Source organism: Leptopilina heterotoma, unplaced genomic scaffold (genome assembly GCF_015476425.1).
Source record: "Leptopilina heterotoma isolate Lh14 unplaced genomic scaffold, ASM1547642v1 Lhet_108, whole genome shotgun sequence".
Taxonomy (NCBI): domain Eukaryota; kingdom Metazoa; phylum Arthropoda; class Insecta; order Hymenoptera; family Figitidae; genus Leptopilina; species Leptopilina heterotoma.
The window spans coordinates 869,966-882,814 of NW_025110825.1; the positions used below are offsets into that span (position 1 = coordinate 869,966).

The window sequence follows — 12,849 nt, forward strand, 5'->3', positions numbered from 1 at the left end:
AATTAAACATGATTAAACTAAGTTTAAAATTAAAAAAATAAAAAATGCCAAATGGTAGAAATAAATTTTCATTGGAGAACAAACAGGGGTCTCATTCAATATTTTTAATGAGAAAAATCGTCATAATGACATTTTTTATTATTATTATTATTATTATTATTATTATGTTTTTTTTTAATTCGTTGACGAGAGTACCTGCTCTCGTGTATATATTGGAGTTTAGTTTTGCGCGCGGACGAACGGTACCAGATCGTTGGGCAGTATCTGTCAGATTAATGAGTTTCATAACGCACTAACGAAATTCTCTGTCAAAATGGAAGTGGATTATCGTAGTTGAATGCGGGGTAGACTTCACACAGAAAGCTTTGCCATCTGTGAGTTTTGGCCGTGATGATTTCACTTGATGAGACCACCGCTTGCCATTGTGAAAGTATTATCCAGGGACTTTCCATGTGAATTTTGAATCGCGCTATAACGATTTCAAAATAACTCTTAAGCGTCGCGCTCGACTTTAACGAATTAACGAAAATTGTTTTTGCCACAGAGTGTAAATTTATTTTGTAATTATTTACATGGTTAATGCGCGTTTATTACATATTCGCGTTTATATATTATCGCACCTTTTGTCATATATACTATACGCAATATGTATGTGTTTGGGGAAACAATAAAAAAAAATATAATAGAAAAAACAGTCAAACGAAATAGGAAATAATTTTTTTTTTCCTTTTTTGCAAAACTTTTTGAAATTTTCAGTTATTCACTAAATGAGATTTTTATTATTTGGAATTTTTTTTTGACATTTTATTCTAGTGTTTATCTCCATTCTTTTTTTTTGTCATGATTTTTATTTGTCGTTTTTCATTATTACCTGTAATATTGTTATGTATTTTTTTTTTATTTTCTGTTCTTGTAATTTTTCCATTCTGTAAAATATTTATTATTATGTATGAGATTTTAGATTGTTATTTAAAAATTATATTTTCACTACCGAAAAAAAATGTTGTGAATATTTTATAAAAAAATATGTCTTTAAAAGTTTTGCTTTATGGCTGAAAAATGTGTAGTAAAATAGTAGCAATCGAAAAATTAAATTTGACGACTAAAAAACTCGATTTAGTTGATTATAGACAATATCAAGAAAATTTAATTCTCTCTTTCCATAATTTTTTTCTGATTTCTATCAAAACTATTCATAATTTTTTTATCCCTAAAATTTAAAATAAAACAAGTAAATTTGAAAAGATTAAATTTTAAATCTGAAAAAATTTAAGTTACAATCCTTTTAAAGGACAATTTTTTTTTATAGTTTCTAAATAAAATTATTTAAGTCTTGAATAATTTTTCTTACATAAAATATTTAAATAGTTATTCTCATTTAGTTTTCCATAGAAATTAAAATTTTTAAAAATTTCAATCTCATAAGAAAGTTTAACTATTTTCTAAAAATTTTAATTGTAATTCTTCCAAAATTGAATTACTTTTTTTAAATTGTTAAATAAAATTATTCAATAATTTCAAATTTTTTTAGGAAAATAATGAATTAATAAATTTTTAAAATTCATGATACTATAACTCTTTTAAATAATCAAATATTATCTAAAATTTTAACTGAAATTCATTTTTAAATTCATTTTTATTAGAAAGTTCTGCGAGAATTCAATTATTTTAATACAAAATAAAGAATTAATTATTTCGTAAAATTAAATTCTTACAAAGAATTTTATTAAAATTTTGGAAATTAATAGAATTCTTTCGAAGAATTTTAATAAAATTTTTAATTGTATTTTTTTTAATTCCATTCAAATTGTACTAAAAATCATTTAAATCCTGCGAGTAATTTTATTATTTATGAAAATAATTGTATTCTGGTTTTCAATATTCTAAAAATTATTTTGAAATTAATTGAATTTCAAATGATTTGGAATTGTAATTTTTAGAAATTACAGTTTTTGAATTTCAAAGGAATTGAAATTGTAATTTTTAAAAATAATTGAAATAGCAATTTTTAAATTTCAAAAGATTTGAAATTATAATTTTTTAGAAATAATTGAATTTCAAGAGCTGTAAAATTATCATTTTTAGAAATAATTGAATTTTGGAAGATTTGAAATTGTAATTTTTAGAAATAATTGAAATTTAATGAATTTGAAACTGTAATTATTAGAAATAATTTATTTTTCGATCACTTGGAATGGTAATTTTAAAAAATTACAATTTTTGAATTTCAAAAGATTTGAAATATTGTAATTTTTAGAAATAATTTAGTTTTCAAATATTTGGAATTGTAATTTTCAAAATTTACAATTTTTGAAGTTTAAAAAATTTGAAATTGTAATTTTTTAAAAATAATTGAATTTCCGAAGATTTGGAACTTCAATTTTTAATAATAATTGAAATTTAAAGAATTTGAAACTGTATAATTTTTGGAAATAATTTATGTTTCAAGTTTTTGAATTTGTAACTATTTAAAAATTGCGAACAAAAATTGTAAATTCCAATTATCAAAAAAACATTAAAAAAAAAAAATAATAACCTACGCGGAAGGGATTAATTATGCAGGTATTGCAAATGTGGGCAGAAATGAATAGGACGATTATTTAGTCATTTTTATTAAAGTTTTACAGTTTTTATAAGTATATATTTTTTTAACTATGTAAATTTATAATTTTATATTAAATTTTTCTTCTTTTTTCGAATGAAAATTCTCCTTTGTCACACGAATATTGTTTCTAATTAGTCACACGGTTAATGAAAGAAATATTTTTCTCTCCGGTTTTACTGCGTATAATGCATTTAAAAAGCCATGTATAAATATATAGCGAAAACCATAAAAACTGTAAAAGCGATTTGCATAAAAATGACATATTTTTAGTTGACGCGGGTTTATTTCGGTTAAGAGGGAAAACGTGCCGCGAGTGTTTTCTTTTTTGAAACAATTGTTTTATTATTTTTTTTTTTTGTATTCTGTTTACGCATATGCTAATGTCTACTATTTACTATATCTCAATTTATATTTGCGATGCAAAATGATTAGATTTTTACTATTTTTTTTTTACAGAGAATATGCGGAGTGGTGATTTCTTTTTTTTTTTTTTTTTGTTTTATTTTGCCAATGTTATTCGCGCTAAAGCGACACAACCGATTGAAAAAATTCCCAAGCATCAAGCAGCAACGGAATTTTTCCCTCTAATCCAATCCATCGACAATTTGTCGAGCGAAAAACTCGTCTACGCCATTTTTGCCTGTCGGCCTTTCCCTCTTGGCAACGTGGCGGCGTAAAGCTATTAAAATTCATAACCTCGGACATACACCGAAGGGGGTTAAAACGCGAAGTGCGCGGAGTTTGAGAGAGAAAGAGAGAGAGAGAGAGGGGGGGGGGGAGAAAAAGAGGGTTTCATGTGGGTGGATGAAAATGAGAAAGACAAGTACAAACCATGAGAGGGAAAGGGGTGGACCAAAAAATGAGTTGGGAGAGGGTTTCAAATGAAGTAACCGAATTTACCGTCTCGCGTGTGTTCGCGAGAGCTTTGAAAACAAGAGAGAGAGAGAGAGAGAGAGAGAGAGAGAGACTGACCAGGCCGCCCGCGGCTCAATTTTGAATATGCATCGCTTCCCTATCCGCGGTGCATGCATAGACATTTTCCCGCTATACAATAGATGATAGAGAGGAGAACCCGATTCAATTACACTAAACCTCTTTGGTACCAAAACAATGTAATCGTTTACTGGAATCTTCGAATTGCGTCAAAATTGGGCCTCGTCAACCGTATTATAGACAAATCAAATTTCTCCCCGTTAATATATAATATACAGTAGAATTTGAAAATGTTACTTTTACCCCCACCCCTGCTTGATAATTTCGAAATTATTATTTAAAAAATCATTTAGAGTTACTTTTCATTTTTGTGTTATACTAATATATTATTTTCAAGTTATTATAATTTTTTAATGTATTATTTTCAATTAGAATATAGAAGTAGAATAGAGAGTATCAGATCGATAGAAAGAGACAGATAGTGTACTTAACGTCCCCCCCCCCTCTTTGGCTCTTTGTCTCTCAACGCATGCGCGCTGAAAGTGACGCAAGCGCAGTTGCTCCTGGCGACGCTCCATGTCAACTCTGCGCACGCGTCACTAGAAAGAGAGAAAAGAAGGGGACGTTAAGTGTACTAGCTAACTCTTTCTATCGGCCTGACGTAGGCTTCGCACTTAGCTATACTAAATCCTTAAACTAAAATTTATCTACTAAAATAAAATTTACTACTTTTTCGTTAATTATTATATAAATTTGTATAAAATTTCAAAAAAAAAAATTTATAATAATATTTTTTAATAATATTTTTTCCGATTTTATTCTAGTAGAACTTTAGTTCATAAATCAATAATTTTTCAATAATTTTACTCAATGTTATAAACTTATTTTTCCTATAATTCGTTGTTCTGTTATCAAGTAAGAAAATTCGTATATTGAATAAAAAATGAAAAAATACGATTCGTAAACTTGAAATAATAATATAATTGTTTTTATATTGCGTACTTTTTTTTTATGTATTCCGCACCTGAAATAATAAATTTTACATCGTTCGACTTTGGTAAAGGTCACGCGAGGCGTTTTAAATTATTGATAAAGAGAAATTGGTAACAACATATAGTTTTTCTAGAAAAAAATTTGCGAGCGAAAAAATATTTGTTTAAAAAATTAATAATCTGGAAAAATATTTCTTCTTTTAATAACCGTTGATTCTACTATAACTTAAATTTCAATTTCACTAATAAAAATCACCGCAAAGTATAAACTTTTGACAAAATGAATCCAAACACTTATATAGATTCATTTTCATTAATAAATTTGTAATAATTTTTTTTTAGGAAAGGGTAGAAAAAAAAATTAATGAGATTTTGTTAAATAAAAAGTAGACATAGAAAGAAAATATCTACGATAAAAAAGAAGAAAGTAATTTACAATGTACCGATAATATTTACTTGGATCTGCCTGCAAAATTGGTGGATCAATTTTTTTTTTTTTTTTTTTTTTTTGTTGCACGCGTATGTAGCGGCGATGAAATTGTACGGGCGAAATGACGAAGAAAGGAACTTTATACGAGGACGTGCTTGTTCTGCTTCAATTTACTTATTTACATATAAAAGCAGAGGGCAATTTCGTTTTGAATTAAATCGCGTCAAATCTGTTAGTCTCGTCACTTCTATACGCAAGTTATTTTTTTTCCCTGAAAAAAATTTCATCTTTTTCAGTTTTTAGAGTCTAACAAGCTTCTCAAAAGAAAAGCATAATTTTGTTACGTTTTCTGTTGACTAATTAATTGAAAAAAAAAATTATTTAAATAAAGGAATGGAATTTTTTTCAGCTTAAATATTTTTCGAAAATAAATAAAATTAAATAATTTTATTATTATTAAAAATTAAATAATTTTATTATTATTAAAAATTAAATAATTTTACAAATCAACAAAAAATTTCAAAAATTTGCAAGAATTCAATTATTTTAAAATTTTTAATAAAATTCGTAGCAAAAATTCAAATATCTTCATAAATAATAAAACTTATAGCAAGATTTCAATTATTTTTAATAGAATTTTAAATTGTATTTAAAACATTTTTTTTAAATTCTTCACAAGAGTTCAATTATTTAAAAAAAAATTGAATACGGTTCTTCGTAAGAATTGAACGATTTTCGATAATTTTAATAAAATTCCTTAGAAGAATTCAGTTATTTTAAAAAATTTTAATAAAATTCTTCGTATACATTGAATTATTTTAAACAATTCTTGTCAAAAATTTTCCTCAATATTTAATAATTTTTATTGATTATTCGAAAAAATTTTATTAAAATTCTACTTAAAAATTTAATCATTATCATAAATAATTTAGTTTTTACAGGAATTCAATTATTTTGAAAAATTTTAATAAAATTCGTTGCAAGAATTCAATTATTTTCATACATAATTTAATTTTCACAGGATTTCAATTATTTTAAAAAATTTTAATAAAATTCGTTGCAAGAATTCAATTATTTCCATAAATAATTTAATTTTCACAGGAATTCAATTAATAATTTTTCTTTATAAATGTCTTCGCAAAAATTCAATTATTTTTATAAATAATAAAATTTTTTATAGGGATTCAATTATTTTTGTAAAAAATTAAATTCGTTTTAAGAATTCAATTATTTTTAAACATTTTGATCAAATTCTTGGCAAAATTTCAATTATTTTCAAAAATTTTCCTCAATTCAATGATTTTCAATATCTTTTAATAATATTTTCCAAAAAAATTAAATTATTAAAAAAAAATTTTGATAAAATTCTACTCAAATATTTACCTAATTATTTTCAAAAATAATAGTAGAAATTGCAATTATTTTTAAAACAATTTCAATCGAATTCCTCGAAAAGTGTGATTATTCTTAAAAATGTTATTAAAATTAGTCCAAAGAATTCCATTATTTCAAAATTTGTTGAAAACATTCATTATGAGAATTATGGTAGCTGTAGACATAAGAAATAAATTGTGTAAGACAAAAAAATTGTACAATAAATGTTCAATAAATTAAATGTAACCAAATATATATTTAATTGATATTTAAATTATACGATTTTGAAATCGTATATTTACGTAAATAAATCATTTTTCTTCGTACTGTTAATATATTTTAGTTAATTGTTAATTTATATTAATATACAAAATAATTTTTTTTTTAAATAAAATACAAAAAAATATACAAAATAAAAATAAAATACAAAGCAGAAGAAAAAATATCGTCATTAGAAACTTTAGGAAAATAAATTTTATATCCTCGTTAAAAAAAATTGTGAACGACAAAAATGGTTTTCAAGACAAAAAATTTGTGCACGACAAAAATGTTTTGCAAAACGAAAAATTGTTGAAGTAAAAAATAATGTTTTGCAAGACAATAAAATTGTGCACGAAAAAAATGTTTTGAGAAACGGAAATAAGACAAAAATAATGTTTTGCAAGACAAGAAAATTATAGACGACAAAAATTTTATGCAAGACAAAAAAGTGATAGATGACAATGATTGTTTCGAATGACAAAAATGTTGTGGATGACAAATAATTTGTTAAAGTCCAAAAAATTAAAAATAAAATACATTATTATTATTGTTATTATCATTATTTTTATCATTGTTATCAATTTTTTGAAGCCACGTAAGCACAATGAATTTAAACCCTATTTCTCTAGTGCATGCATGCATGAATTATAGTTATAATAATAAAAAATTTTATGTGAAAAAACAATTTTTATTGTTTTTCTATGCACTCTTGGGGTATATAAGTTACGACGGTGGAAGAATTTCTAATTTCAATAACTGCGCAATTTAATACAACAAGTAGACATAAAATACTAATAAAATGTTAAAAATTTATTTCTTGTTGTTTGTTGTTACATTTTTGTCATTTACTAATGATTGTCGTGCTGAATGTTGTCCGACAATTTCTGCAAAAAAAAACAAAAAATGCAGAGATAAAAATTATAGAGCGTTTTGGGGAAACCTATGTAAAGCATCATGTGCTGATGGTTTTCTGCGTGAGGGTTATCGTTATTGTGGTGTAGGATCCTGTAATATATTTGGATGTAATTGTGATGGTGGCTGTAGACGTAAGAAAAAAGTTGTCGAAGACCAAGAAATTATAAAAAACAAAAATAGTGTTGAAGGCAAAAAAATTGTAGACGACAAAAATGTTTTGCAAACCAATCTAATTGTGGACGAGAACAAAATTGTGAAAGAGCAAACAATTCAAGAAGACAAAAATAGTGTTGAAGACCAAACAATTGTACACGACAAAAATGATTTGCAAGACAATCAAATTGTGAACGAGAACAAAATTGTGGAAAACCAAACAATTCAAGAAGACAAAAATAGTGTTGAAGACCAAACAATTGTACACGACAAAAATGATTTGCAAGACAATCAAGTTGTGGACGTCAACAAAACTGTGAAAGACCAAAAATATGTGGAAGACCAAAAAAAAATTCTAGAAGACAAAAATAGTGTTGAAGGCCAAAAAATTGTAGACGACAAAAATGTTTTGCAAAACAATCAAATTGTGAACGAGAACAAAATTGTGGAAAACCAAACAATTCAAGAAGACAAAAATAGTGTTGAAGACCAAACAATTGTACACGACAAAAATGTTTTGCAAAACAATCAAATTGTGAACGAGAACAAAATTGTGGAAAACCAAACAATTCAAGAAGACAAAAATAGTGTTGAAGACCAAACAATTGTACACGACAAAAATGATTTGCAAGACAATCAAGTTGTGGACGTCAACAAAACTGTGAAAGACCAAAAATATGTGGAAGACCAAAAAAAAATTCTAGAAGACAAAAATAGTGTTGAAGGCCAAAAAATTGTAGACGACAAAAATGTTTTGCAATACAATCAAATTGGGGATGACAAAAATGTTTCGCATGACAAAAATATTGTGGATGTGAAAAGATTTGTTTTAGCATTTTTCTTTGTACTAATAATGATCTGCCTGTTAATATATTTAGTTAAAAATTAATTTTTCTTATCAATACAAAATAATTTAAAAAAAAAATTAAAACCCTAATTAAAAGCAGTAGCAAAAATATCATCGTTCGAAATTGTAGGAAAACATATATTTTATGTACTCATTAAATTATAATATTGCAACACTTTTTAAAAATTTATAATGTAATTTACTTTGCAACATTATCAATAATTAATTTAACACTTGTGTTTAATTAACCTTTAATTGATAAGAAATATATTTAAATTCTTGGGTATTAAAATCATGTTCATTCACAATCTGTCAGCATATTGTACTTTAATTCAACGGATTGGTATATAGTTATACGACCTTTTTCTAGTTCCTAATAAATATTTAAATAAAGAATAAAAATAGTTTTATTAACGTCATCATATGAAAAATTTGGATACTCACAATATTCTATTGAGAATAAAAAGAATTATTTACCGTAAGGAACATTATTTAACTTCAAAAATATTTTTATCCTGTCGTTATTTGGATTTCTACAGATCATCCAGGAACATCTAAAAAATTGTACAATAAAATAAAGTTCAGTAAATTAAATGGAACCAAGAAAATATATTTAATTGATATCATTGATATTTAAATAGTTCGATCTTGAAATCGTATAATTTACGTAAATAAATCCTTTTCCTTTCTAGCATTTTTCTTCATACTGTTAATATATTTTAGTTAATGATTAATTTTTATTATACAAAATAGTTTTTTTAACCTTCAAATAAATACGAAACTTTTTCTCTGCGTTTAAATATTTTTAAAGATTACTGCTCCAAATTGGAAAATGATTTAAATAATGATAACTTTATTTAATTGTAAATTTTATTTAGAAATAATTTTTAAAAAAATAAAATACAAATTAAAAGCAGTAGCAAAAATACCGTCGTTTGAAACTTTAGGAAAATAAATATGTCCTTGTAAAAGTATATATTATGATATCAATTTTTTGAAGCCACGTAAACACAATAAATTTAAATCTTTTTTCTCTAGTGCATGCGTGCATGAATTATGGTTATAATAATAAAAAATTTTATGTGAAAAAAAAACAATTTTTTTTTTCTATGTACTCTTGGGGTATATGAGTTATACGAATGGTGGAAGAAATTTTAATTTCAATGACTGCGCAATTTAATACGACAACAAGTAGACGTAAAATACTAACAAAATGTTAAAAATTTATTTCCTACTGTTGTTTGTTGTTACATTTTTGTCATTTACTAATGACTGTTGTGCTGAATGTTGTCCGACAATTTCTATCAATAATAGTAAAGAATGCAGAGATCTAGAATTTATAGTGATTTGGGGAAACCAATGTAAAAACTTATGTGCTGATGGTCCTCTGCGTGAGGGTCAGCGTTATTGCGGTGTAGGATCCTGTAATATATTTGGATGTAATTGTGATGGTGGCTGTAGGCGTAAGAAAGAAGTTGTGGACGACAAAAAAATTGTGGAAGACCAAAAAATTTTGGAAGACAAAAATAGTGTTGAAGACCAAAAAATTGTAGACGACAAAAATGTTTTGCATGACAAAAATATTAGGGATGTGAGTGAATTTGTTGTGGTAGTTATCTTTGCACTAATCTGTCTGATAATATATTTAGTTAAAAATTAATTTTTTTATCATAAAAAATAATTTTTTCAAAACTTTGCAACTTTATCAATGATTAATTTAAAACTTGTGTTTAATTAACTTTCAATCGATAAGAAATAGATTTCTTGAATATTAAAATCATGTTCATTCACAATCTGTCAGCATATTGTACCTTAATTCAACAGATTGTAGTTACGACCTTTTTCTAGTTCCTAATAAATATTTAAATAAAGAATAAAAATTGTTTTATTAACGTCGTCATATAGTGTTTTTGGGAAACCTATGTAAAAAACGATGTGCTGATGGTGCTGATGGTGAAAGTCAAAAAAATTGTACAATAAAAGTTCAATAAATTAAATTTTACCAAGAAAATATAGAATAGAATTTAATTATTGATGCTAAAAATTTTGTTTTACATCTCTTACTGCCTTTAACTAATAATTATGTTTCTTAATATATTTAGTTAATAATTAATTTTTTTTGTTATATAAAAAATAATTTTTTTTAAAATAAAATACAAATTAAAAGCAGTAGCAAAAATATATAGGAAAACGAACAATAATGATAGAAATTAATAATAATAATAATAATAATTTATTTAGGGAAATCAGAATAAAGTCAAGTGAATTTTGTCAAAAGTGCTCGAATAATATATTCAATTTCAAGAATTCATAAGAAAATTCTGAATGTTATTCTTCACGATTAAAAAGATTTTATTTATTTCAAACTTTTCCTGTTTTTAACAATAATTAGACTTTACAGATTTAAAATTGATTTTTTTTTAATAATTTAATTATTAATTATTTAATAAGTGTTTATTTTTTAATTCGTATTTAATTGAAGAATTTCTGAATAATTTTTTTTTGGAGTGTTTAATCATTTTTAGAGTGAATCAGAATATTCTTTAGGGTCAGAGAAGATGTCAAAATTTTGTCAAGTAATTAAGTTTTTCATATTAAAAAAAAAAGAAAATATTTTGTGCAGGATTTACATTTGTTAATTATTATCTAAAATGTTTGTTACAAATGGCTAATTTTTTAGAAACAAAGGAAATAATGAATAATATAATAACATTAATAATTTTTTTAGATTATTACAAATATTTTTGAATTATTTGAGAAATAAAAATAATATTATTAAATTAATGATATAATAAAAAAACAAAAGCATGAATTTTGTTAAAAAATCGTGATGATTTTATATTTTATTTCTATTTTCTATCGAAACGTTTAAAAAACAAAAGAATAATCATGACTATAACTTCAGGTGTGGACAGAATGAAAGAATGAATAAGACAATTGTTATAGTTAATAATAATAATAATATTTTTATAGCTAATAATAATAATTATTTTTATTTTATAATGAATTCAAAATTGTAATGACAAATATTATTGAATTCTTTCGATAAATTTTTTAAAAAATGTTTAAAAATAATTTAATTTTCAGTGAAATTTCTAAATTCTATTATTTTTAAAATTGCTAATTTTATTTTAAAAAAAAAGGCAGGAAGAAGTTAGCTGCGCGAATTGTTGCTAGTTTATTATTTAAAATTAACAATAATAATAATAACAAACTACTTTTGACATAAATCTGAATATAAATATAAACAATGATGTTAGTTATTAATGAACGTAATTGTAATAAATTTATAATTATTTAATATTAAACAATTAATTCAAAATTAATATTAATGTAAATAAAATATTGAAGAAGTGGATTTTTTGAAAAATTCTGAAGCTACGAACTTAAATTGATTGCTCCCTCTTGGTTTGAAGCTATAGGTAATTTTTACTGGCTCTCGAGGTAACGTTTCATCGATTTTCTACCGACAGAGTTTTGACGAGGAAGAATGCTAAATATTCTCATTTCTCCCGTTTAAGGGCAGCACATACTCTGTGAGATTTTGATTTTAATGTTAATTACCTTCATTCGAGATTGCAAATTTTACTTTGTTCATCGACTGAAGCTAAATTATTATTTGCATATATGTTTTTCTTTCTTATAATTTCCATTAGAAAAAATTCTATATAAAACAATTTTTTTTGTATATTTATATTTACAAAAAATAATTAGTTTGTTAATATATTTAGTTAATAATTAATTTTTATTATTCTACAAAATAATTTTTTTTTTTTAAATAAAATACAAATGAAAAGCAGTAGCAAAAATATCGTCTTTTGAAACTTTAGGAAAATAAATTTTATGTCCTCGTTAAAATATATGATATCAATTTTTTGAAGCCACGTAAACACAATAAATTTAAATCTTTCTTCAACTAGTGGATGCGTACATGAATCATAGTTATAATCATAAAAAATTTTATGTTAAGACAAGAATTTTTATTGTTTTTTTCTGCACTCTTGGGGTAAATAAGTTTCGAACGTTGGGGAAATTTAAAAGTAACCAAGTGTTAAATTTCTAATTTCAAAAAACTGCAATCTAATAGGACGACAAATATAGGAGTAAAATTCTATCAAAATGTTAAAAATTTATTTCCTGTTATTTGTTGTCACATTTTTGGCATTTATTAATAACTGTCGTGCTGAATGTTGTTTTGTAACTCATCCTTCCAAGTTTAAAAGATTATGCAAAAATGGAAAAGTCAGACTGTATTTGGGAAATAAATGTGATAACTTATGTGATGATGGTTCTCTTCGTGAAGGTTTTTATTGTGGTGTAGGCCCCTGTAATATATTTG

General features: G+C 24.4%; 1 protein-coding gene across 1 annotated transcript; it reads left to right on the top strand.

The window, feature by feature from the left end:
• Nucleotides 1-7,335: 7,335 nt before the first annotated feature.
• LOC122502955 (reticulocyte-binding protein PFD0110w-like) lies at nt 7,336-10,485 on the top strand. The gene has a single exon (XM_043613317.1). It carries the CDS (start codon nt 7,395-7,397, stop codon nt 8,550-8,552), a length of 1,158 nt encoding a protein of 385 aa, XP_043469252.1. The 5' UTR covers nt 7,336-7,394; the 3' UTR covers nt 8,553-10,485.
• The last annotated feature ends 2,364 nt before the right edge of the window (nt 10,486-12,849 follow it).

What these genes read in the sequence shown, in the direction of transcription:
- LOC122502955 (XM_043613317.1), top strand. Translation starts at nt 7,395, where the DNA reads ATGTTAAAAATTTATTTCTTGTTGTTTGTTGTTACATTTTTGTCATTT.